Genomic DNA, 27852 nt, shown 5'->3' with positions numbered 1-27852 from the left:
GTATCCATGGTTTCAACCAGCTTGGAAATAAACCTCCTCCATCCCAGCTCCTGCCCCCGATAAAAGTCCCAGTCAGAGTGTAAAACATCTGAATTGAAATTTCATTAAAGTTAGCTAAAATTTGAATTTTAAATAAGGGATGTGTATGTTTTTTTTTTTTTTTTGACACCTTGTTATGCTAGAAAAAATGGAAAGAGTAGGATTAAAAAATAAAGTAAATAAAGAAAATTAAATTAAGAAAAAATAATAATAATAAATGAACAAATAAATAAAAGACAGTGGAGGAAAAATGTGGGGGGAAAAAATGGAGAATACTGTGTTTTTTTTCTTCCCTTTTGTGAGTTTGTTCAGGACAATAACTGAGCGACAAAACCATGTAAATCCTGACATGTTTGGTATCCACGTATAGCACGAAAGGATGATTTAAAGGAATAGGCCACCGTTTTTACATACTGAGATATGTTCTTACCTTAGCTTTGACGAGTTCTTTAGGACCTGTCTGATCTTCACCCGTGCCTTCAGTCACGTAAACACAGCGCAGACGGCGTTAGCATTTAGCAAAAGTAAAGTGAAGATTACTGCGCGGATTTCGAACTACTCCTGGTATTATTACGCCTTACAATATAGTCCCCCCTTTTATCCGCTTAGAAAATCCACATTGTTTAATTTTGTGTAATTATACTTTGTAGTGGAACACTTCACGTAACCATATTTAAATAGGGAAAACGTGGAAGAGCTTGGTAGCTTCTATCTTGACCTGTTTTGGAGCTATAGTGGAGAGGAGGAGAGGCTAAATGCTAACGCCGTCTGCGCTGTGTTTACGTGACTGAAGGCACGGGTGAAGATCAGACAGGTCCTAAAGAACTCGTCAAAGCTCAGGTAAGAACATATCTCAGTATGTAAAAACTGTGGCCTATTCCTTTAACACAGAAAGTTTAAGTGTGAGTCTGAACCAGCTCATGACAGACTCTGCATCTGTTAATGTTAAAAAAGTTGGAGTTTCTTACTTTCCTCCACATTAACAGCTCCTCTCTGCGTCTCACTGATATAACGTGGTTTCGCCCGCGGCCTTGTTTCCGTCTAATGTGTTTATAATGGGACCGATTTCAAAACCCGGCTCATAAAAGTGTCTCCGAAAACCGCCTTTAGACGCCTAAGCCTCGCATCAGCCGCACACACAGAAGAAGGAAACCTGGGATTAGTTCAAGCATAGCCTCTAAATGGAACTTTAAGACCTAAAAGTTTGCTCCTGAGCTTTAATGGGTGAAAATGAAAGGAATAGTGGCAACATAAATGTCATTAAAAACGTCCTGCTGCCCGTAAACCTGTGTTCCTGTTCAGAGAAGCTGCAGTAGCCGTGGTTTACCTGCAGGTGGAGCTCTTCTGCATGACCTCGGCTCGGTGAAACCCCGACAGTTTACAGAAGCCATCGTTGCTGTAGACGACGGGCCACTCCACGATCTGAGCGTTCCCCAGGAGGAAGCTGGTCTCTGAGGAAGAACCAGGACACGACTCAGCCCAAAACATCAACAATGCACACACGTGAGATCTAGAACAGGGAGAGGCAAGTTTTCTTAACCCCTTAACTCCCGCCTGAACCGAGCACAGTTTCTCCAGTTTGGCTTTACCCCAGTCCAAAAGCTTCAGGAAATGTGACAAAAAAGTGACAAAACATTGACAAAAAAGTGACGAAAAATTGATGAAAAAGTGGCAAAAATGTGACAAAATGTGACAAAAAAAATACAAAAAATTGATAAAAATTTGACAAAAAAATGACAAAAAAATTATTTAAAAAATTGAAGAAAAAATGACAAAAATGTGACAAAAAATTACAACAAAATGATAAAAATTGGAAGAAAAAATGACAAAAATGTGATGATGGAAATGATGGAAAAAAAATCTGTTGACGTGAGGAAAAAGATCCTTTTGATTCAGGCGGGAGTTAAGAGGTTAATGGAGGGCCAATTTTTTTCATTGTAAAAAGACCGCGGGCCGAAGCCTCCAGTTTTAGGCCAAAGTAAAGCACTACACTGGAAAAACTGCCATCTTAAATGAGATAAATGACTTGAATTGCTTGAATAAAGGTTCTTTATGTTGAATTTGAGTCTTTTTGGACTAATCTAAGATAAAGATACAAAATGTTGATGCCAATGGAACAAACATAAAACCCACAAATGAACTTTTACTTTAAAAAAAGATTTGTTTTTCACTTAAAATTATAAGATAAGATAAGATAAACCTTTATTAATCTCACAAAGGAGAAATTCACTTGTTACAGTCGGCGTTACTTCACAGTCTTATTGTACAGTCTGACAGCAGTGGGGATGAAGGCTTTGCGGTAGCGCTCCGTCCTGCACTGAGGGTGTCTCATTATACAATATAATCTGAATTAAGAGAATAATGACTTGTTCCATTGGCGATAAGATGTTTTATCTGATCTAAGACCAGACCAAATCTACTCAAACTTTAGAGTGAATCTCTTAATTCAAGTAGGTTTCTGTCTTTTCTTCAGTGCACGTTCTACAAATCCCAGAGTTCTACAAAATATGACCTAATTGGGTGCATTAACAGTATTTCTCCCATTTAATCCTAAAAATGTTTGATTTGTGTCATAATGTTTCTTAAAATCAACTTGAGGGCCAGAGGTTCTGTGCTGGAGGGCCAGATTTGGGCCCTGGGCCTGACGTTGCCTACCCCTGATCTAAAATGTGATTGTTTTTTCAGTGTAGACAACAGTACAGTCTCCGCAACTCAGAGTCTCTCACACCAGCCTGGAGACTAGCTGGAGACTCGAGTTGCCGCTGGTCATGGAGACTCCGGGACGTCCCCTGGAGATAAGGCGAGTCTCCTGGTAGTCTCGATGAAAACGATCAGGTTTGCGTCTCCACAGATGTTTCAGAGGCGTCTCAAGCAGCTGTGGAAACTTTGAGGACACTATTTATTGTCCTCAACCGATGAGAAGTATCTGTGACGTCCCTGCAATGTCTCCAAGACCTGTCGGAGACCAGGGAGATCTCAGAGACTGGTTTGGAGTCTCACAGGTTGAGGACAAACGATAGTGTTCACAAGAAGATCTTTATTTATTTATATAGCGCCTTTCACAGACATATAGTCACAAAGCGCTTTACATGAGACAATTGTACATTCACTCCATACTCGGTGGTGGTAAACTACGTTTGTAGCTTCAGTTTCCCCTGAGGGAGACTGTCAGAGGCGCTTTCGCGACTACACACGTCTGCGCCAACGGACCCTCTGACCACCACTCACACAGATCATTCATCCTGGCCTATTGTGCATGTTTTTAGTGGTAGGGGAAACCGGAGTACCCGGAGGAAACCTACGCAGACACGGGGAGAACATGCAAACTCCACACAGAAAGGCCCGTCCAGGTGGGAATCGAACCCGGACCTTCTAGCTGTGAAGCGAGAGCACTAACCGCTGTGCTACCGTGCCGCAACACAGCTGCTTGAGACCGCACGCCTCTCGGAGACCGTGAGGAGACTCCTATAATCGAACTGTTAGAGGAAAAACAATGATGTCCGTGAGGATAGATGAAAAACAGGCAGCAGTCTGGATGTCTTATACAGGAGAAGTTTATTTACCGTCGGTGCGGGACCCGGAGACGTGAACTCGAGACATTGCGCTAGTCCTGCCATTCAAGTCTGTCCATGCTTCCACAGAAAATGGATAAATCCCCTCTCAGAGTGTCAGACTGATACACAAGCAAACATTCATTGGCTGAGGGTCTGAGCGCCACAGTCAAGGCTATGACAGAGATAGTCCGACTTTACAGCTTGACCCAGTGTGATAAAAAGTAATTTAATGTTATCCTCTAACACGAACCTGTACGTTTTCACCAAGACCACCTGGAGACTCGCCTTATCTCCGGACCTGCGTTCATTGAGAACAATGAAAAAGAAGAGTTTATGTGGCTCATGCGACCGATGATACGCACATAGGAGCCTCTGTGTCGCGTGAGGAGACTTTGCAAACTTGTGCCCACAGCGGCGAGTGAGAAAGAGCAGACAGGAAGGTGCAGAGAGAGACACATCTGAGCTGAAGTTCACTGCTGTGGTGCACTACAAAAAGTCAAAATCAAGCATCGGCTTAAATGACTTGAATTGAGGAAATGTATCTTGTTTTGAATGGTTTTCACTCATTTAGACACTTCTCCTGTTTGGACCAAGTTTACTTTGCTTTTTGAGGACATTTCATACCAGTTCTAGGGTAAATATCGCTTGAAATACAAAAGTAAAATTGCCAATGAGATAAGACTAATTTTCTTTCCCCATTGGCAAAGAAAATCAAGGTTCAAGGTTCAAGGTTCAACTTTATTAATGTCCCGAAGGAAATTATTATGCAGCAGGAGTCCACACACAATAAAGCAAAACAACAATTAAAACACAGTGAGACAACAATTGTGCTTGGGACAAAGATCACACAGTCACAGCATCATCAGTCACACAATAAGAATAAGATCAAGTAAAGTCTAATTTGCAGCAGCTTCACTGAGCAACATATGATCGTTTACTTTCGCGACAGCCTCTGGAATAAAAGAGGCCCTGGCCCGACGAGTTCGAGTACAGGGCATTCTTAGCCTGCGTCCGGAGGGGAGTAAGTTAAACTCCTTAAAAAGCGGATGGTCCGGACACTCCATTATCTGTTGGGCTTTACGTACAACCCTTTGGCTGTAAAGGTCATGCAGCTGAGTCTGCTGTGCACCAATGATTTTCCCTGCTACTCTGACCAACTTCATTGGTCAACTTCAAATGACCTGAAATAAGGACGAAATGTATCAAAACGAGTCAGAAACATCTCAGAACAAGTGAAATAATCTAGGACAAATGCCCAAGAACTTCTTAACTAGTCAAAACAACTAAAATTTGGATTATTATACTCAAATTGAGATGTTTATAATGATCTAGTTAGTTACATTTTGCAGTGTGGCAGGGGCGGAGCAGAGAAACTCAGGGTCTGGGGGGAGAGGGCACCAACCATTAAACTGTTACATTTAAACTTAAAGGAACAGGCCACCGTTTTTCCATGCTGAGATATGTTCTTACCTGAGCTTAGATGAGTTGATACGACCAAAGATGTTGTTAGCATTTGGCCTCTTCCAATGTATTCCTATAGCTCCTAACAGGGGTGAAGTTAGAAGCTTCCACAGGCACAAAGACCAGACAGGGACGTTTCAACTTAAGCTCATGTAAGAACATATCAAAGCATGGAAAAACGGGGGCCTGTTCCTTTAATTCATTTAATTCTAATATGAAACTGCTTAGGTCACCAAAATGTCTTGCAGCAGCCCAGTCTCCCAGTGCATTGTGGTCCATATCAACCCATCTAGTGAGCATCACACACTACTTTTCAGAATGCATTGTGGGAAATGTTGAGTGCACTACTTTTCTCTCTGGACATTCAGACACCAGGTCAGAACGGTCTGACCACGATTATGCATTACAGGGAACAGAGTGGACGTTCAAACACATCCCAGAGATTAGGCTCCCGGTAAAGAGCCGTGAATCTCATCCACGCCCTGCTCTCATGTGAAGTGTGTTGCTCAAAGACACAACAGCAGCATAACCGACATGTGCAGCTGTGTGTGAAGATCCAGTCTGTGTTAGTCGTCCAGCGAGAACAAAGCGTTGAATCTTTTCCAGACGGTGTTTTTGTCTGAGCCGGGGCTGAGTGATGCAGATCTGACTGAGGGGAAGTGAAAGCACCATCGATCTCTGTGTTCGGGCCATAATGAAGAACAGCAGAGCGACTGTAAAGGGAAGCACGCGGGTTTACAGCAGAGCGACTGTAAAGGGAAGCACGCGGGTTTACAGCAGAGCGACTGTAACGGGAAGCACGCGGGTTTACAGCAGAGCGACTGTAAAGGGAAGCACGCGGGTTTACAGCAGAGCGACTGTAAAGGGAAGCACGCGGGTTTACAGCAGAGCGACTGTAACGGAAGCACGCGGGTTTACAGCAGAGCGACTGTAACAGAGGCACGCGGGTTTACAGCAGAGCGACTGTAACGGAAGCACGCGGGTTTACAGCAGAGCGACTGTAACGGGAAGCACGCGGGTTTACAGCAGAGCGACTGTAAAGGGAAGCACGCGGGTTTACAGCAGAGCGACTGTAACGGAAGCACGTGGGTTTACAGCAGAGCGACTGTAAAGGGAAGCACGCGGGTTTACAGCAGAGCGACTGTAAAGGGAAGCACGCGGGTTTACAGCAGAGCGACTGTAAAGGGAAGCACGCGGGTTTACAGCAGAGCGACTGTAAAGGGAGGCACGCGGGTTTACAGCGGAGCGACTGTAAAGGGAAGCACGCGGGTTTACAGCAGAGCGACTGTAACGGAAGCACGCGGGTTTACAGCGGAGCGACTGTAAAGGGAAGCACGCGGGTTTACAGCAGAGCGACTGTAAAGGGAAGCACGCGGGTATACAGCAGAGCGACTGTAAAGGGAAGCACGCGGGTTTACAGCAGAGCGACTGTAAAGGGAAGCACGCGGGTTTACAGCGGAGCGACTGTAACGGAAGCACGCGGGTTTACAGCAGAGCGACTGTAACGGAGGCACGCGGGTTTACAGCAGAGCGACTGTAACGGGAGCACGCGGGTTTACAGCAGAGCGACTGTAACGGGAGCACGCGGGTTTACAGCAGAGCGACTGTAAAGAGAAGCACGCGGGTTTACAGCAGAGCGACTGTAAAGGGAAGCACGCGGGTTTACAGCAGAGCGACTGTAAAGGGAAGCACGCGGGTTTACAGCAGAGCGACTGTAAAGGGAAGCACGCGGGTTTACAGCAGAGCGACTGTAATGGGAAGCACGCGGGTTTACAGCAGAGCGACTGTAACGGAAGCACGTGGGTTTACAGCAGAGCGACTGTAACGGAGGCACGCGGGTTTACAGCAGAGCGACTGTAACGGAAGCACGCGGGTTTACAGCAGAGCGACTGTAAGGGAAGCACGCGGGTTTACAGCGGAGCGACTGTAACGGGAAGCACGTGGGTTTACAGCAGAGCGACTGTAAAGGGAAGCACGCGGGTTTACAGCAGAGCGACTGTAAAGGAAGCACGCGGGTTTACAGCAGAGCGACTGTAACGGAAGCACGCGGGTTTACAGCAGAGCGACTGTAAAGGGAAGCACGCGGGTTTACAGCAGAGCGACTGTAACGGAAGCACGCGGGTTTACAGCAGAGCGACTGTAACGGAAGCACGCGGGTTTACAGCGGAGCGACTGTAACGGGAAGCACGCGGGTTTACAGCAGAGCGACTGTAAAGGGAAGCACGCGGGTTTACAGCAGAGCGACTGTAACGGAAGCACGCGGGTTTACAGCGGAGCGACTGTAACGGGAAGCACGCGGGTTTACAGCAGAGCGACTGTAACGGGAAGCACGCGGGTTTACAGCAGAGCGACTGTAAACGGAGGCACGCGGGTTTACAGCAGAGCGACTGTAAAGGGAAGCACGCGGGTTTACAGCAGAGCGACTGTAAAGGGAAGCACGCGGGTTTACAGCAGAGCGACTGTAACAGAAGCACGCGGGTTTACAGCAGAGCGACTGTAAAGGGAGCACGCGGGTTTACAGCAGAGCGACTGTAACGGAAGCACGCGGGTTTACAGCAGAGCGACTGTAAAGGGAAGCACGCGGGTTTACAGCAGAGCGACTGTAAAGGGAAGCACGCGGGTTTACAGCAGAGCGACTGTAAAGGGAAGCACGCGGGTTTACAGCAGAGCGACTGTAAAGGGAAGCACGCGGGTTTACAGCAGAGCGACTGTAATGGGAAGCACGCGGGTTTACAGCAGAGCGACTGTAACGGAAGCACGTGGGTTTACAGCAGAGCGACTGTAACGGAGGCACGCGGGTTTACAGCAGAGCGACTGTAACGGAAGCACGCGGGTTTACAGCAGAGCGACTGTAAGGGAAGCACGCGGGTTTACAGCGGAGCGACTGTAACGGGAAGCACGTGGGTTTACAGCAGAGCGACTGTAAAGGGAAGCACGCGGGTTTACAGCAGAGCGACTGTAAAGGAAGCACGCGGGTTTACAGCAGAGCGACTGTAACGGAAGCACGCGGGTTTACAGCGGAGAGCGACTGTAAAGGGAAGCACGCGGGTTTACAGCAGAGCGACTGTAAAGGGAAGCACGCGGGTTTACAGCAGAGCGACTGTAAAGGAAGCACGCGGGTTTACAGCAGAGCGACTGTAAAGGGAAGCACGCGGGTTTACAGCAGAGCGACTGTAAAGGGAGGCACGCGGGTTTACAGCGGAGCGACTGTAAAGGGAAGCACGCGGGTTTACAGCAGAGCGACTGTAAAGGGAAGCACGCGGGTTTACAGCGGAGCGACTGTAACAGAAGCACGTGGGTTTACAGCAGAGCGACTGTAACAGAAGCACGCGGGTTTACAGCGGAGCGACTGTAACAGAAGCACGCGGGTTTACAGCAGAGCGACTGTAAAGGGAAGCACGCGGGTTTACAGCAGAGCGACTGTAACGGGAAGCACGCGGGTTTACAGCAGAGCGACTGTAACGGGAAGCACGTGGGTTTACAGCAGAGCGACTGTAAAGGGAAGCACGCGGGTTTACAGCAGAGCGACTGTAAAGGGAAGCACGCGGGTTTACAGCAGAGCGACTGTAACGGGAGCACGCGGGTTTACAGCAGAGCGACTGTAAAGGGAAGCACGCGGGTTTACAGCAGAGCGACTGTAACGGGAAGCACGCGGGTTTACAGCAGAGCGACTGTAAAGGGAAGCACGCGGGTTTACAGCAGAGCGACTGTAAAGGGAAGCACGCGGGTTTACAGCAGAGCGACTGTAAAGGGAAGCACGCGGGTTTACAGCGGAGCGACTGTAAAGGGAAGCACGCGGGTTTACAGCAGAGCGACTGTAACGGGAAGCACGCGGGTTTACAGCAGAGCGGCTGTAAAGGGAAGCACGCGGGTTTACAGCAGAGCGACTGTAAAGGGAAGCACGCGGGTTTACAGCAGAGCGACTGTAAAGGGAAGCACGCGGGTTTACAGCAGAGCGACTGTAAAGGGAAGCACGCGGGTTTACAGCAGAGCGACTGTAAAGGGAAGCACGCGGGTTTACAGCAGAGCGACTGTAAAGGGAAGCACGCGGGTTTACAGCAGAGCGACTGTAAAGGGAAGCACGCGGGTTTACAGCGGAGCGACTGTAAAGGGAAGCACGCGGGTTTACAGCAGAGCGACTGTAACGGGAAGCACGCGGGTTTACAGCAGAGCGGCTGTAAAGGGAAGCACGCGGGTTTACAGCAGAGCGACTGTAAAGGGAAGCACGCGGGTTTACAGCAGAGCGACTGTAAAGGGAAGCACGCGGGTTTACAGCAGAGCGACTGTAAAGGGAAGCACGCGGGTTTACAGCAGAGCGACTGTAACGGGAAGCACGCGGGTTTACAGCAGAGCGACTGTAACGGGAAGCACGCGGGTTTACAGCAGAGCGACTGTAAAGGGAAGCACGCGGGTTTACAGCAGAGCGGCTGTAAAGGGAAGCACGCGGGTTTACAGCAGAGCGGCTGTAAAGGGAAGCACGCGGGTTTACAGCAGAGCGACTGTAAAGGGAAGCACGCGGGTTTACAGCAGAGCGACTGTAAAGGGAAGCACGCGGGTTTACAGCAGAGCGAGTGTAAAGGGAAGCACGCGGGTTTACAGCAGAGTGACTGTAAAGGGAAGCACGCGGGTTTACAGCAGAGCGACTGTAAAGGGAAGCACGCGGGTTTACAGCAGAGCGACTGTAAAGGGAAGCACGCGGGTTTACAGCAGAGTGACTGTAAAGGGAACCACGCGGGTTTACAGCAGAGCGACTGTAAAGGGAAGCACGCGGGTTTACAGCGGAGCGACTGTAAAGGGAAGCACGCGGGTTTACAGCAGAGCGACTGTAAAGGGAAGCACGCGGGTTTACAGCAGAGCGACTGTAAAGGGAAGCACGCGGGTTTACAGCAGAGCGACTGTAACGGGAAGCACGCGGGTTTACAGCAGAGCGACTGTAAAGGGAAGCACGCGGGTTTACAGCAGAGCGACTGTAAAGGGAAGCACGCGGGTTTACAGCAGAGCGACTGTAACGGAAGCACGCGGGTTTACAGCAGAGCGACTGTAACAGAGGCACGCGGGTTTACAGCAGAGCGACTGTAACGGAAGCACGCGGGTTTACAGCAGAGCGACTGTAACGGGAAGCACGCGGGTTTACAGCAGAGCGACTGTAAAGGGAAGCACGCGGGTTTACAGCAGAGCGACTGTAACGGAAGCACGTGGGTTTACAGCAGAGCGACTGTAAAGGGAAGCACGCGGGTTTACAGCAGAGAGCGACTGTAAAGGGAAGCACGCGGGTTTACAGCAGAGCGACTGTAAAGGGAAGCACGCGGGTTTACAGCAGAGCGACTGTAAAGGGAGGCACGCGGGTTTACAGCGGAGCGACTGTAAAGGGAAGCACGCGGGTTTACAGCAGAGCGACTGTAACGGAAGCACGCGGGTTTACAGCGGAGCGACTGTAAAGGGAAGCACGCGGGTTTACAGCAGAGCGACTGTAAAGGGAAGCACGCGGGTTTACAGCAGAGCGACTGTAAAGGGAAGCACGCGGGTTTACAGCAGAGCGACTGTAAAGGGAAGCACGCGGGTTTACAGCGGAGCGACTGTAACGGAAGCACGCGGGTTTACAGCAGAGCGACTGTAACGGAGGCACGCGGGTTTACAGCAGAGCGACTGTAACGGGAGCACGCGGGTTTACAGCAGAGCGACTGTAACGGGAGCACGCGGGTTTACAGCAGAGCGACTGTAAAGAGAAGCACGCGGGTTTACAGCAGAGCGACTGTAAAGGGAAGCACGCGGGTTTACAGCAGAGCGACTGTAAAGGGAAGCACGCGGGTTTACAGCAGAGCGACTGTAAAGGGAAGCACGCGGGTTTACAGCAGAGCGACTGTAAAGGGAAGCACGCGGGTTTACAGCAGAGCGACTGTAATGGGAAGCACGCGGGTTTACAGCAGAGCGACTGTAACGGAAGCACGTGGGTTTACAGCAGAGCGACTGTAACGGAGGCACGCGGGTTTACAGCAGAGCGACTGTAACGGAAGCACGCGGGTTTACAGCAGAGCGACTGTAAGGGAAGCACGCGGGTTTACAGCGGAGCGACTGTAACGGGAAGCACGTGGGTTTACAGCAGAGCGACTGTAAAGGGAAGCACGCGGGTTTACAGCAGAGCGACTGTAAAGGAAGCACGCGGGTTTACAGCAGAGCGACTGTAAAGGGAAGCACGCGGTTTTACAGCAGAGCGACTGTAACGGAAGCACGCGGGTTTACAGCAGAGCGACTGTAAAGGGAAGCACGCGGGTTTACAGCAGAGCGACTGTAACGGAAGCACGCGGGTTTACAGCAGAGCGACTGTAACGGAAGCACGCGGGTTTACAGCGGAGCGACTGTAACGGGAAGCACGCGGGTTTACAGCAGAGCGACTGTAACGGGAAGCACGCGGGTTTACAGCAGAGCGACTGTAAACGGAGGCACGCGGGTTTACAGCAGAGCGACTGTAAAGGGAAGCACGCGGGTTTACAGCAGAGCGACTGTAAAGGGAAGCACGCGGGTTTACAGCAGAGCGACTGTAACAGAAGCACGCGGGTTTACAGCAGAGCGACTGTAAAGGGAGCACGCGGGTTTACAGCAGAGCGACTGTAACGGAAGCACGCGGGTTTACAGCAGAGCGACTGTAAAGGGAAGCACGCGGGTTTACAGCAGAGCGACTGTAAAGGGAAGCACGCGGGTTTACAGCAGAGCGACTGTAACGGGAAGCACGTGGGTTTACAGCAGAGCGACTGTAAAGGGAAGCACGCGGGTTTACAGCGGAGCGACTGTAACGGGAAGCACGTGGGTTTACAGCAGAGCGACTGTAAAGGGAAGCACGCGGGTTTACAGCAGAGCGACTGTAAAGGAAGCACGCGGGTTTACAGCAGAGCGACTGTAACGGAAGCACGCGGGTTTACAGCGGAGAGCGACTGTAAAGGGAAGCACGCGGGTTTACAGCAGAGCGACTGTAAAGGGAAGCACGCGGGTTTACAGCAGAGCGACTGTAAAGGAAGCACGCGGGTTTACAGCAGAGCGACTGTAAAGGGAAGCACGCGGGTTTACAGCAGAGCGACTGTAAAGGGAGGCACGCGGGTTTACAGCGGAGCGACTGTAAAGGGAAGCACGCGGGTTTACAGCAGAGCGACTGTAAAGGGAAGCACGCGGGTTTACAGCGGAGCGACTGTAAAGGGAAGCACGCGGGTTTACAGCGGAGCGACTGTAACAGAAGCACGTGGGTTTACAGCAGAGCGACTGTAACAGAAGCACGCGGGTTTACAGCGGAGCGACTGTAAAGGGAAGCACGCGGGTTTACAGCGGAGCGACTGTAACAGAAGCACGTGGGTTTACAGCAGAGCGACTGTAAAGGGAAGCACGCGGGTTTACAGCGGAGCGACTGTAACAGAAGCACGTGGGTTTACAGCAGAGCGACTGTAACAGAAGCACGCGGGTTTACAGCGGAGCGACTGTAACAGAAGCACGCGGGTTTACAGCAGAGCGACTGTAAAGGGAAGCACGCGGGTTTACAGCAGAGCGACTGTAACGGGAAGCACGCGGGTTTACAGCAGAGCGACTGTAACGGGAAGCACGTGGGTTTACAGCAGAGCGACTGTAAAGGGAAGCACGCGGGTTTACAGCAGAGCGACTGTAAAGGGAAGCACGCGGGTTTACAGCAGAGCGACTGTAACGGGAGCACGCGGGTTTACAGCAGAGCGACTGTAAAGGGAAGCACGCGGGTTTACAGCAGAGCGACTGTAACGGGAAGCACGCGGGTTTACAGCAGAGCGACTGTAAAGGGAAGCACGCGGGTTTACAGCAGAGCGACTGTAAAGGGAAGCACGCGGGTTTACAGCAGAGCGACTGTAAAGGGAAGCACGCGGGTTTACAGCGGAGCGACTGTAAAGGGAAGCACGCGGGTTTACAGCAGAGCGACTGTAACGGGAAGCACGCGGGTTTACAGCAGAGCGGCTGTAAAGGGAAGCACGCGGGTTTACAGCAGAGCGACTGTAAAGGGAAGCACGCGGGTTTACAGCAGAGCGACTGTAAAGGGAAGCACGCGGGTTTACAGCAGAGCGACTGTAAAGGGAAGCACGCGGGTTTACAGCAGAGCGACTGTAAAGGGAAGCACGCGGGTTTACAGCAGAGCGACTGTAAAGGGAAGCACGCGGGTTTACAGCAGAGCGACTGTAAAGGGAAGCACGCGGGTTTACAGCGGAGCGACTGTAAAGGGAAGCACGCGGGTTTACAGCAGAGCGACTGTAACGGGAAGCACGCGGGTTTACAGCAGAGCGGCTGTAAAGGGAAGCACGCGGGTTTACAGCAGAGCGACTGTAAAGGGAAGCACGCGGGTTTACAGCAGAGCGACTGTAAAGGGAAGCACGCGGGTTTACAGCAGAGCGACTGTAAAGGGAAGCACGCGGGTTTACAGCAGAGCGACTGTAACGGGAAGCACGCGGGTTTACAGCAGAGCGACTGTAAAGGGAAGCACGCGGGTTTACAGCAGAGCGACTGTAAAGGGAAGCACGCGGGTTTACAGCAGAGCGACTGTAAAGGGAAGCACACGGGTTTACAGCAGAGCGACTGTAAAGGGAAGCACGCGGGTTTACAGCAGAGCGACTGTAAAGGGAAGCACGCGGGTTTACAGCAGAGCGACTGTAAAGGAAGCACGCGGGTTTACAGCGGAGCGACTGTAAAGGGAAGCACGCGGGTTTACAGCAGAGCGACTGTAAAGGGAAGCACGCGGGTTTACAGCAGAGCGACTGTAAAGGGAAGCACGCGGGTTTACAGCAGAGCGACTGTAACGGGAAGCACGCGGGTTTACAGCAGAGCGACTGTAAAGGGAAGCACGCGGGTTTACAGCAGAGCGACTGTAAAGGGAAGCACGCGGGTTTACAGCAGAGCGACTGTAAAGGGAAGCACGCGGGTTTACAGCAGAGCGACTGTAAAGGGAAGCACGCGGGTTTACAGCAGAGCGACTGTAACGGAAGCACGCGGGTTTACAGCAGAGCGACTGTAACGGAAGCACGCGGGTTTACAGCAGAGCGACTGTAAAGGGAAGCACGAGGCCGACTGGAATCACGATCAATGAAGACGCTTCTCGTAACAGCGGCCGAGGACGAGCACAAACACGAGGGGGGAAATCCGTCCAGCTGCTCCTGTTTCATTATAACAGAGCTGGAACTGGGACGTCCAGACGCCGCAGCTGAAAACTTTATGTTCCATTGACAAGTTTTCTCCTTAACATCTGTTTTTTTGTGTGCAGATGTTTCTAAACATCAGGGCTGTTTTCACTAAATGAGGTTTTGGTTCCACCGCAGCAGCTGCACAGACTCCACACTTTCACAATCTTGGACTTAACCTCTGACCCCTCATCAGAGCCAAGCGGCATTACCCAAATGTAAAAGCTTCTTGACTTGTTGTGGCTCATTTATTTTCACATTGTCGTCACGTTTTTGTCATATTTTTTAAACGATTTTTTGCCTCATTTTTGCAGCTTTTCTGGAACCTTTTTTGCTGTATTTTCATCCTCGTTTTTGTTGCTATTTTGATGCTTTTTTTCAACCTTTTAGATTTGGGTAAAGCCAAACTGTAGAACATGTGCTCAGTTCAGGTGGGGGTCAAGACATTAAAAAGATTTGGATGTTTTTTTCAGAGGGAATTTGTTTATATCATTGATCATTTCTGATTCCTGATTTATTAAGGTTTGAACACAAAAAACTAATTAGCAAAATTTGAAATTTTACAGATTTTCTCACAACTACACTGCACAAAGTCATCTTCAAATAAGTGACATTCTCTCTTTTTTTACTTCTTCTAATTTCAAGACTAAAAATACTTTATATTTCAAGTAAATTAAAACTCGTCCTAATTAGTGCAGGGATGTTTTTTTTTAATCTAAATATCTTGTCCCATGGAGAACATATTTTCTGAAATTAAACTCAAATCAAGGACAAAAGTACTTATATCAAGACTAGTTGTTGCAGTGTAAGTAGGACTGGAAATAATGTCCTCTCATCTTAGATTAATAGTTTAAAAAGTGCTTGAATGAAGAAAATTCATGTTGATTTTGAGTAGGTTTGGACCGTCTTATTCTTAAATAAACAAACCAAAACACTTGAAATTAGACACAAAAAAGTTAAAGGTAAAAGAAAAAACAGTTTGTCGGCGATAAAACCGATCGACTCAAAATCAGCACAAATCCCAATATTTCAAGTGCTTTAAAGTCAATTCTTTTGAAGCTAATGTGTCACAAAATAAAACCACATATTCAAACCGGGCTCTGTCCATTATTCAGACTTCGTCGCTGAAAACATAATATATATTTTTATGTCAGGAATCTACAGAAAAAGTTTCAAATGTATTCATATATTCACCTGCAGCGTCTCACGACTCTCACGACTCTCACCTTCAGACCTTCAGACCTTCAGACCTTTAGACCTTTAGACCTTTAGACCTTTAGAACTTCAGACCTTCAGACCTTCAGACCTTTAGACCTTTAGACCTTTAGACCTTCAGACCTTTAGACCTTTAGACCTTTAGACCTTCAGACCTTCAGACCTTTAGACCTTTAGACCTTTAGAACTTCAGACCTTCAGACCTTCAGACCTTTAGACCTTCAGACCTTTAGACCTTCAGACCTTTAGACCTTTAGACCTTCAGACCTTCAGACCTTTAGACCTTTAGACCTTCAGACCTTCAGACCTTTAGACCTTTAGACCTTTAGAACTTCAGACCTTCAGACCTTCAGACCTTCAGACCTTTAGACCTTTAGACCTTTAGACCTTTAGACCTTCAGACCTTTAGACCTTTAGACCTTTAGACCTTTAGACCTTTAGACCTTTAGACCTTTAGACCTTCAGACCTTTAGACCTTTAGACCTTCAGACCTTCAGACCTTTAGACCTTTAGACCTTCAGACCTTCAGACCTTTAGACCTTCAGACCTTTAGACCTTTAGACCTTCAGACCTTTAGACCTTCAGACCTTTAGACCTTTAGACCTTCAGACCTTCAGACCTTTAGACCTTTAGACCTTCAGACCTTTAGACCTTTAGACCTTCAGACCTTCAGACCTTTAGACCTTTAGACCTTCAGACCTTCAGACCTTTAGACCTTCAGACCTTTAGACCTTTAGACCTTCAGACCTTCAGACCTTTAGACCTTCAGACCTTCAGACCTTTAGACCTTCAGACCTTTAGACCTTTAGACCTTCAGACCTTCAGACCTTTAGACCTTTAGACCTTTAGAACTTCAGACCTTCAGACCTTCAGACCTTCAGACCTTTAGACCTTTAGACCTTCAGACCTTCAGACCTTCAGACCTTCAGACCTTCAGACCTTCAGACCTTCAGACCTTCAGACCTTTAGACCTTTAGACCTTCAGACCTTCAGACCTTCAGACCTTCAGACCTTTAGACCTTTAGACCTTTAGACCTTCAGACCTTCAGACCTTCAGACCTTCAGACCTTTAGACCTTTAGACCTTCAGACCTTTAGACCTTCAGACCTTCAGACCTTCAGACCTTCAGACCTTTAGACCTTTAGACCTTCAGACCTTTAGACCTTTAGACCTTCAGACCTTTAGACCTTCAGACCTTCAGACCTTCAGACCTTCAGACCTGCTGCTGTCGGACAGTCTGACCCTCAGACTCTTGTTGAAACTGGGGTTTGTGCTTCACAAACAAATTATCTTGTACAGCTAAAATAAGACCAAAAAAACCTCGCTATGAGCCCCCCCAAAAAAAGACAAAAATAAAAAAAATGGAGGCAGGAAAGAGCCTTTCGATATAAAGCTTCATTTGATTGGAATAATTTAGAACTTCAACTACAGCTCTACATCAATCATTTCAAATGTCACTGTCAGTGCTACGAGCATTTTCCTGATGTTTCCTCTTTATTTTTTTTTTATTTTTTTTTCTTTCTTCAAAAGTGAGGGAAATTTATCAAGACATGACACTGTGTGATTGTTGGTTTGTTGATGTTTGGTTATTTTGTGCTCAGGACCCCCTAGAAAAAGAGACGGTTCATCTCAACGGGGCCATCCTGGAAATAAATCAAAAATCAAACGCTCTTGTTCCACAGTAGGTTTTTTCACTTTATCTTTTCTCGGGACAGTTTTAACCTCTTAACCCCCACCTGAACCGAGCATATTCTTCTCCAGTGAGGCTTTACCCAAATGTAAAAGATTCTTGGGGGAAAAAAATCAAGACGTAAACAAGGGTCAAAATATAACAAAAAAACGACAAAAAAAGTGCCACAAAATTACTAAGACGTGCCAAAAAAACATCCAAAAAAGTGGCAAAACCATGACAAAAAGGTTCCCAAAGTGACTAGAATGTCACTAAAATTAAAGGCATTTTCATCCCAAAGACTAAGACTCGTGTCTAAAGCCATTATTTTGTTTTTCTTTGGAGCTACAGATTCTCGAGACAGAAAGTAAGAAAAGATGTGCTGATGTTCACACCTACATCTACACCTACATTAATATATATTTGTAAATCCAGAACTCACGCTGCCGTGTTTGTCGCTCCAAGTGTATTCTGTATATTCAGAGTTAGCTAACATGTGTTTTCTTATTCTCGGTGCAAAAATACTGATTATTTACTTGCCGAGTTATCATTAAAGGAATTCTGGTCAAATATATAATCCATTTCTCTCAGTGACGTTCATCATTACGAGCAGCAGAAGATTCAGTGAGGAGTAAAATAAAACCGCCTGGTCTTTCATATTAGAAACTGGCAGCAGCGCCTTCACCTAATCGTCGTCGAAGCATTAAATTAACAAGGCAGCAAAGCATTGTGGGATCTGCGGTTTCCAGGGGTCAGAGCCGTAAAGGAAAGCGCTGAATGTGGACCATTACCTAATGACTAAAACCCTCCGAACGCTGACACACACTTCCCCCTTTCATCTGCCGCCAATTACCCACAGCGCAGAGCCAAGATGGCCGCCGCGGGTCAAAGGGAGGGTCAGAGGGCGCGAGGGGAGCGAGAGGGCGTTTAGAGGAGCGGGAAGCGTCTGTTTTTAGATCAATAAGGGGTTTAGTACAGAGAGAAATGTGGATGTTTTTATCGTGTATCCATTCGCAAATACTGACATGTTTGGTATCCACACGACGCACGGAATCCCCCCGACAACGCTACCAACAGACAGACAGACAGACAGACAGAACTAACTTACTTAGAATTAACCCTTTAATGTTACTCCCTACACTCTTTTTTTGTATTTTCTAAGCTTTTTTTTTTTTTTATAGTTAGAGCGCTTAGTTACCTGCCTTAAACCAGTCCAAACCTGATCTAAGCTTGGTCAAAACCAATCGAAGCCTCCTCTAAAACAGTAAAAAAAACAGCCCTAAACCTGTCAAAACCAGCATAAACTAGTCCAAACCTGGTCTAAACTGGTCCAAACCTGTCTTAAACTGCTCAAAACCGGTCCAAACCAGTCCAAAACTGCTCTAAACCAGCATAAACCAGTCCAACCTGGTCTAAACTTGGTCATAACCAATCGAAACCTCCTCTAAACCAGTAAAAAAACAGCTCGAAACCTGTCAAAACCAGCATAAACCAGTCCAAACCTGGTCTAAACTGGTCCAAACCAGTCTTAAACTGCTCAAAACTGGTCCAAACCAGTCCAAACCTGCTCTAAACAACGTAAACCAGTCCAAAACTGCTCTAAACTGGTCCAAACCAGTCTTAAACTGCTCAAAACTGGTCCAAACCAGTCCAAACCTGCTCTAAACAGCATAAACCAGTCCAAACCTGCTCTAAACTGGTCCAAACCAGTCTTAAACTGCTCAAAACTGGTCCAAACCAGTCAAAAACTGCTCTAAACCAGCATAAACCAGTCCAAACTAGTCCGACCCCAACCTATGCTAGTCCAAACTGGATATTTTGAGTATAACAAACTGGCAGAATTAGAAACGACACATGATTCGAGAAAGTGGGCTCTACCAAACCAAATCCGCGCAGTAATATGTTCACTTTACTGTGGGGATGCCAAACTACTCCTGCTATCATTACGCCTTATAATATAGTTCCCCTTTTATCCGCTTAGAAAATCCACATTGTTTAATTTTGTGTAATTATACTTTGTAGTGTAACACTTCACGTAACCATATTTAAATAGGGAAAACGTGGAGGAGCTTGGTAGCTTCTATCTTCACCTGGTTTGGAGCTAAAGAGGAGGAGAGGCTAAATGCTAACGCCGTCTGCGCTGTGTTTACGTGACTGAAGGCACGGGTGAAGACCAGACATGTACACATGAACTCGTCTAAGCTCAGGTAAGAACAAATCTCAGTATGAAAGAACGGTGGCCTGTTCCTTTAAGACTTGCCAATATTTTACCTGCTCTCGTAAAGCACCGCTCCCAGTCGAGCCAAAACAGGAAGTGCAAGGGCTAGAGGGAGAGCACTGAGGGACTGGGTTTTTTACAGTAAAGTCTAGTGCCCCAGTGGACGGTTGGAGAACTACACCAAAACACTCAAACATGCTGTATCTCCATGGAAGAACTAGGCCTGTTCTTTTAAATCAGGCTTTTGTTAATGATGCCTCGGCCACCATTTATGAACTGCTTCTTCCACTCGATCTAAATGTTCTACTGATGCCTCTAACAGTTTCTTTCTACAAGCTGTGATGACGCTAAACAATACCTAATCAATACCTCATATTAATGTGACAGAAACCTCATATTTCTGTCAGTACAACAAAACAAACATGACATGTAAACGCTTTCCTTTTCCCCCGCAGCGTCTGAATATAAGAATAAAGTGTATTGGCATGAACGACATCATCTTTATTTACTGTAAGTGATGAGTCGGCAGGTTTTGGGTTTTCTCCTGAGCCGCTGTGACGGTAAACATGAGTCAGCAGAATGTAAATGAGAGGAGACCACACGAGGAGAACGCTAATGTGGAGCTAATTACAATACAATGCACTCAATGCGGACGGAACCAGGAATAAACCAGGAGGAAAGAGGAATCCAGGACTCAACCAGGACTAAACAGAGACTGAACCAGGTCTAAACCAAGAGGAAAGAGGAATCCAGGACTCAACCAGGACTAAACAGAGACGGAACCAGGTCTAAACCTAGAGGAAAGAGGAATCCAGGACTCAACCAGGACTAAACTAGGACTGAACCAGGTCTAAACCAAGAGGAGAGAGTGATCCAGGACTCAACCAGGACTAAACTAGGACTGAACCAGGTCTAAACCAAGAGGAAAGAGGAATCCAGGACTCAACCAGGACTAAACAGAGACTGAACCAGGTCTAAACCAAGAAAATAGCAAGAGGAATCCAGGACTCAACCAGGACTAAACTAGGACTAAAGTAAACACAGACCGTAGACTAGACTTTTTTACCGTAGACTAGATTTCCCCACGCTCTTTAAAACCTTTTCTCAAAACCTTTTCTCCAGTTTGGCTTTACCCAAATCCAAACGCAAGAAAGTGGCAAAAGAGCGACAAAAATGTGCTGGAAAAGCAACAATAACACGATTAAAAAGTGACAAAAACACGACTAAAGATGAAAAAGCAACAAAAAATTAACAAGAAAGAGCAACAAAACAGTGACAAAAAAAGCGATGAACGTTTTAACTATCAATGGCTTACAGTCGCTAACTGGTAGCATGCTAACGTCTTGAGCAGCTTAAACACTGACTTAGACTGAGACTCTGTTGACATGACATGTTTCTCTTCCGCAGACAGAGATTTGTTGCTTATATCAGATAAACGTGCGTCTCTGGGGCCGTGTTTTAACTGTGATCTTCTTGAGGAATGATTACAAGAGCATTAAAGTATAGAGTCCTGAGTATAGATATTGTGACATGTTGTAGTACTGCATAATTCTACTTCGATATTCGATACTTCGATATTCAAAATGGCCGCCGGAACTATGTGTGATGTCCTTGGAAACGCATGTGGAGCACTGGGCGACTCTCAGGTTTGGTCTGAGGTTCATGTCTTTGAGCCGACGAGGAGACCTGAGCAGAGGTGAACCCCTGCCTGAACCAAGCGTCTCCAGTTCAGCTTTACCTAAATCGTAAAGCTTCTCGACTGAAGAGCAACAACATGCCACATTTGAAAACTAAGACCTACAAAAGTGTTGCAGCTTTGTTTTTGTCACATTTTTGTCACTATTTGTATGCTTTTTTCTTTACTAAGCTTTTAGATTTGGGTAAAGCCAAACTGGAGAAGATGTGCTTGGTTCAGGTGGGGGTTAAGAGGTTAATACAGGCAGCACAGTGGCACTCGTGTGTCACATCGAGAAGGTCCAGGGTTTAATACAAAACCTACAGGAGTGGAGTTTGCGTGTTCTCTCCGTGTCTGAGTGTCTTCCTCCAGTTTCTCCTAGCACTAAAAACATGTACGTAACATTTATAACACATTTTTTTTTCATTGACTAAACTCACGAGGCCCGTCTCAGAGCGAGACATTCTCTGCTGCTGTGAGGATCTCAGTCAGGCTCAACGACACAACATCAGCACAGAATCACAACACAACAGGACTAACCCGGAAACACTTTTCCGTGGAAGTAAACACCGATATGCGGCACTCATGGGCAGGAGTTATTTCACTTTTACGCTGTTTAACCTGAAGCTAAAGCTAGCTAGCTCAATGAGCTCAACTGTTTATGGAAACAGCTGCGGTGGAGTCGCTCACACCTGGGCCCCCCCAACTGAAACTTTTATGTTTGACTTCACTAATCCAGACAAATATGCTTAAATGCAGGATCATTTTATGTACGCCTGAAAATGATGAATAGCCTTAACCGTTTTCAATAGAAATGTAAAGCTCATATGTTATTAACAGAAGCTAACGTAGCTGCTCACTCTCCTCTACAAACATTTATCAAGCGTTTTGTTTTGGCCTAAACGTTGAAATTAACACAAAATCCATCTCATATGTTCCTGTCAGTCACTAATTAAGCGTTTATCCACAGTGGAGTGATATCCCAGTGATTTAACTACCGGACTACATGTGCGGTTATACAAAAATAATGCACGCCTGTTGGCCCCCACCAGCCAATCAGAATCGAGTATTCACCCAGACCATGGTGTGAAATAGGTCAATCCTCCACGCAGGTGTTTGTGGCCTCATGTGGAGCTGGGTCTCTGGGCGCCCACTGCTCCAGACGGGTCGCCCCACCGGCACTGAGGATGGATCAAATTCAGTCGACAAATCCTCCTCAGTGGATTAATAAAGCACACATTAACTGTCCCGTCCCGTCTCTCCCTCGGGACGTGGACGGTGTTTAAATTCACAGTTTGTCCTGAGTGCTTAACAAGATGCACGAGGCTGCGTCTGATGTTAATGTAATAAAGATAAAGAGGAAGCAGCGAGTGCTCAGCCCACAGCTGCAGGAACGGCAGGTTCCCCTTTAGAATACGGCCCGTTCACTTCTAGATAGTGACTGTAGTACATCCCTGAGATACTTACCAAGTACTCACAGTGGTACGTTTAGGTAACTACGTAGGAGTTACGAGGTCGGCCCATTATTTCAGCATCTCATTATTCTGAAAATCACCCACTGAGTGGGGCTGCCATAGGGTTAGGCCTATATATTTTCTGAATAATGAGACGTTTGACTAATGGGTCGTCGGACCAATGGCACCGGAGTTACCAGGCCATACCAGGCCATACCAGGCTGTACCACTGTAAGTCAGGGCTGTGCAATTAATAGAAATTCAATTACGATTTTGATTATTACACTAGACGATCACAAAAATAGCACGATACGAGGAGTAAAATGTCCGCGCAGTAACTCCTAAAGGTTATTGACGGAAGTGAGCGGGGGAAGTCTTTAGGAGTTACTGCGCGGACGTTTTACTCCTCGTATCATTACGCCTCACAATATAGTCCCCCTTTTTATTTGCTTATAAAATCGACATGCTACATTTCTGTGTAAATATACTTCGCATGAAAACACTTCACGTAACTTTATTTAAATAGGGAACACGTGGAAGAGCTTGGTAGCTTCTATCGTGAGCTTTTTTGGAGCTATGTGACATGTGGGAGAGGCTGCGTATGTGCTCCGTTTGCCTGACAGAGCGCACGGACAAAGACCAGACGGGGATATATTAACTCGGCTAAAGTGAGGTAAGAACATATCTCTGTATGTAAAAACGGTGGCCTATTCCTTTAAGAACGCCCTCCTGTGTCTCCATCCAAAGCGCAAAAAGTCCGTCCTGCTTGGTTTTTGTGACGCGTCTGATCAGCTGAAACACCAGCGTGACAGAACTGTAAATAATATCATACTCATATTTTTTATACCGAGCTTGAGATAACACCACTGTTAAGAGCTCACCTAGTGCTGAAAGGAGAACAGCCTCGATGTCCTTTACCCAGACACTGTTTTGTTTTTTCAGAAAACTTTAAACTCTTCTTCAGGAGCAGATCAACGGAGCTCAAACAAACTCTAATTATTTCATGCCACTGAGATGATTGTTTCTGTTCCCTTCGCATTTCACGAGCTAAAGGCTCAGGCTGCGTCTGAAACCATCAAATTGTAGCCTCTAAGCACTAATCCTCAACCTTTCATGGGGTCGACTGTTAAATCTTTGCAGTTACTGAACTAGAGCTTCAGCAGCATTTTGAACAATCCGTCCGTCCTTAAACAGGGGAAAGGGAAGTGACATCACCAAAAGCTGGCGCAGTGGCTTATGGGATGGCTCATATCTCCTAATCACTGGTTAGTTAGCACCAGAGGTCACTATGCTAAAGTGGCTATGATAGTTAGCATCGAGGCTCCTTTTCCTAACTACGTGCTAACTGACAGACCAATTCGGAAGCTTCTTGTCATGGCGGACGCTGACGCACATCCGGTTTGGCGTAAGAGCTCTTACCAATCTGCTCGTTTCGGACGCAGCTTCAGGCTTTGGTCCGACATGAAAACATTAGCGCTGTGTGATGATGTCATCAGGCTGCGCGGCTCTGTTGGACAGGTGTGTGGGCTGGCCAGCAGGGGGCAGGTATCTCTCAATAGATGATTAGCTTAGAAACGTGAGCACATTATTATTTAATTTTTTTATTGTCCAAATATATTTTTTTTAAAGGCAGCAAATAATCGTTTGAATAATCATGATGTCAATTATTACTAAAATAATCGTGATTATTATTTTTTTATATAATGAAGCAGTACCTGGTAACTACCTCTGTCAGTACCAGGGATGCACCACAGTAACTACCTAGGAGTTACTGGGCCGTATTCTAAAGTATTACCTGAACGGTGTAGTACAGTATTTGACAAAAGAACGTCCCATATTCAAAGAGAACGATGAGCAAGAAGAGTTATAGGAATTTAGACAATGCGGCCAATGATACAACGCACGGAGGAGACTTTAGCCACGGTCCCTAAGTCTTTACTCAGGTTCTCTCTGTTTTGAACTTCATGAGCTGCTCATTCACCACAGTCTGTTTCCTTGTGCAGGTCACAGAACTTACATGTTATCAATGCATTATGTGAACTCAACTAGATCAGTATAAACATCTCAATTTGAGCACAATAATCCAAATTGTAGTTGTTTTGACTAGTTAAGAAGTTCTTGGGCATTTGTCCTAGATTATTTCAATTGTTCTGAGATGTTTCTGACTCGTTTCGATACATTTCGTCCTTATTTCAGGTCATTTTCTTTGCCAATGGGGTAAGAAAATTGGTCTTATCTCATTGGCAATTTTACTTTCTTATTTCAAGCGAGATTTACCCTAGAACTGGTCTGAAATGTCCTCAAACAAGCAAAGTAAACTTGGTCCGATCAGGAAAATTGTCTAAATGAGTGAAAAACGCTCAAAACAAGATACAAGTCATTTAAGCCAATGCTGGATATTATCTTTTTGCAGAGCATCTATTCCAACTACACTATGCATTTACTTTATTGGAAAATACACATGCCTAAATCAGCTGCAGGTCCGGGACTGAGCTGCAGGAGGAATATCTAACTGCTGTAAAGTCTGTGGGGGATGATATTGTTCTGGACAGACGGTTTAGTGAAGGGTCTTTGGTCCAATTAGAGACAGGCCCGGTCCGTCCTGAGGTCTGCCCTGAGGAGTTAGACCTGAGCCTCGGGCGGAAACACAGAAATACTTCACATTAACATCAACCCTCTGACAAACCTCCAGGGATTGACTTGACCACATGTGGGGGGAAAAAGCCATCGATCCATTTGTCAAACACTCACCCACAAAAAGACACTTCAGACTTTCTTTCGGACATGAACTTCCTCCTGGAAACAGATAAACTGACTAATATTCACAATAACATGCGAGAGTCTGGACTTCGTGAGTCCATAGACATCGGCAACAGCGTCTTTACAGATCAAGATCTCACACAAAAGCCCGATACCTGATTTTTTTTCTTTACAAATGACAGTAATTGTGTCCAAAGTCATTCCTAAACACATTTCTCACATCCCAGTTCTCCACAGGGATGAGTTCAGAGACACATTTTACAACTTTAGCCTCACTTTTCAGGGTCAAATGCCAAAAAACTCACCTGCAAGTTCAGGAAATTGATACAAGTGTTTTATATTTAGAAGCACAGAACCAATTTTCACTATTTGAGTTCATACTATGACAGTGATTTGTGATATAGTAAAGGATATATGTGGCATTTGATGAAAAGAGTTCTACTTTCATCAGGCCCAAAGCGCTTTACAGTAAGAAACCAGTCACCCATTCACTCTCATTCACACACCAGTGTACGCAGACACTGGAGGCAAGGAGGAGAAGTGTCTTGCACAAGGACACAATGACAGTGGGCATCTTTAAGAGCTCTGGTTATTAGAGACGACCCGCTCTCTGTACCACTGTCGCCCCATGAAAAGATAATGAATAATAATAAGATAAGATCGGACGTTGTTGATCTCACACTGGAGAAATTCACTGAAACATGTAGGAGGAGGAAAATACTTAGTTTTAAGAAACACTCAGGGGGCAAATAGACAGGAAAATGTGCAAGTAATAGTAAAACAGTGGTGTCTTATGTGTAATGATAATAAAAAGTCTATACAAGAAAGGGGGCACAAAGGTAGTACAAAATTAGAACAGAATATAACACATCGAAAATATCAAAATGTCAATATGCTCAATGGTGAAAAGACTTTTGAATCTTTATTTGTGTTTTGAAGGAGAGACAGATCAGAGCTAAAGTTTCCCTGATCGTTTTCATCCTCTCTTTATTTATAATGTTTTGTTATGAAGCTAAGACTGAACTCTGCAATGTTTTCTTTTGGTTTTATGAAAGTAATAATCATAATACTCTCACATAAAAGAGCAACTGTACTTGAAAACTAAATACATGCTGTCAGTGTGTTTGTATGAGCTGCTTTAAGCGAGAGGCTGCAGGTGAATGGAGATATTTTATATTTGAAACTTTTGCTGTAAATCCTTGATATTAATATGAGAAAATAACCCATTTCGTGTAAAGAAATTCATGGCCTTCATCGTCTGCAACAAAATTTGAATAATGGACAGAAGGTTATCATTTTGTTATTTACAAAGACTTAAAGGATTTCGAATGAGTTATATGTGGAAAGATCTGTGAAAATCATATTGAAAAAGCTCAATAAGTCAGATTTGGAATTAGATGTTAAAGAAAATCCCTCAACAAAAACTTAACATTGTTAAATCCAAGACTGGGGAGTTTGAAGTCTGTAAGAGCTACTTATGTGGAGATATTGTCACTACAAAGTGAGAAAAATGCTGTGTGAGGAAATGGCCTTTGAAATTACAATGCTGCGTATGAATCCATGGAAAAGCAACAATTAACCTCTTACCACCCGCCAAAACCAAATGCATTCTCTCCTCTTTGCCATTGTCGTCACTTTTTATTTCCCTTATGTGTTTCTGTCACTTTTTTATTGCACTTTTTCTGACTTTTTTTGTTACTTTATTGATGCATTTTTGTGTCTTTTTGCTGGATGTTTGTCATTTTCTTTGCGGGATTTTTCTCTATTTTTTGCTGGATTTTTGTCCTTTTTTTTTGCTGGATTTTTGTCTTTTTTTTGTTGGATTTTTGTCTTTTTTTTGCTGGATTTTTGTCCTTTTTCTGCTGGATTTTTGTCACTTTTTTGCTGGATTTCTTTCACTTTTTTGCTGGATTTTTGTCACTTTTTTGTTGCTCTTTTGTCACCTTTTTGTTGAGTTTTTGTCATTTTTGTCGCTTTTTTTGGTCACTTTTTAACACTTTTTTGTTGCGTTTTCATCCTCATTTTCTTCTCGTTTTTTGCCTCTGTTTTGAAGAAGCTTTTAGATTTGGAGAATTTGGAGAACAGGAGAAAACATGTTCAGGTGGGAGTCAAGAGGTTAAACATGTAATTGTGAAGATTAGGTTTGTTTTCAGGTGATGTTTAAGTTAAAAGATCACATTGGTCCAAAATCTGAAAATAAAAAATGATCTGCAGTGTCCCTTTACAAGTGAATCTCCCCAGAGTGAGATCAATAAAGTCTTATCTTATGTTAAAATCCTAAATCAAACCAAACCTTTCGGCGTCTTCAAAGTTGAAATAAAGATCCACAAACTCAGGGATAAAATCCAAGAATAGTTTCCTTTAAAGCGTTAGATCCACGTGAGGCTCGTGCGTAAAGGACTTTCCCCAAACTCTCGGATCCTCTGTGTGGCTGACTCCGCACTCACCGCTGGATCTGCGCACGATGTTCTCCAGGAAGGTGTTCTGAGGCGCCACCAGCCCGCGCTTCCCTCCGGGCATCGTGCTGCTGGGGCCGGACACGGACGCTCAGGCTGCTCGGAGACCGGAGCCAACAGGGCATGGTACAGGCGGGCGCTCGGGCTGCTGCGCGACCAGCACTGGAGGACCAGG

General features: G+C 46.0%; 1 protein-coding gene across 1 annotated transcript in view; it reads right to left on the bottom strand.

Annotated features, from left to right (window-relative positions):
• Positions 1 to 27852, bottom strand: part of kcnh5b (potassium voltage-gated channel, subfamily H (eag-related), member 5b) — a 113124-nt gene extending 85272 nt beyond the window's left edge. Inside the window, exons 1-2 of the mRNA XM_079573409.1 lie at positions 27669 to 27852; positions 1367 to 1490 (exon numbers count right to left, since the gene is read on the bottom strand). Coding sequence (XP_079429535.1) covers positions 1367 to 1490; positions 27669 to 27741 — 197 coding nt within the window. The 5' untranslated portion in view covers positions 27742 to 27852. The remainder of the gene's footprint in view (positions 1 to 1366; positions 1491 to 27668) is intronic.

This window comes from Gobius niger (assembly GCF_951799975.1).
Source record: "Gobius niger genome assembly, chromosome: 16".
NCBI lineage: Eukaryota > Metazoa > Chordata > Actinopteri > Gobiiformes > Gobiidae > Gobius > Gobius niger.
This window is presented reverse-complemented; position numbering and strand designations above follow the sequence as displayed.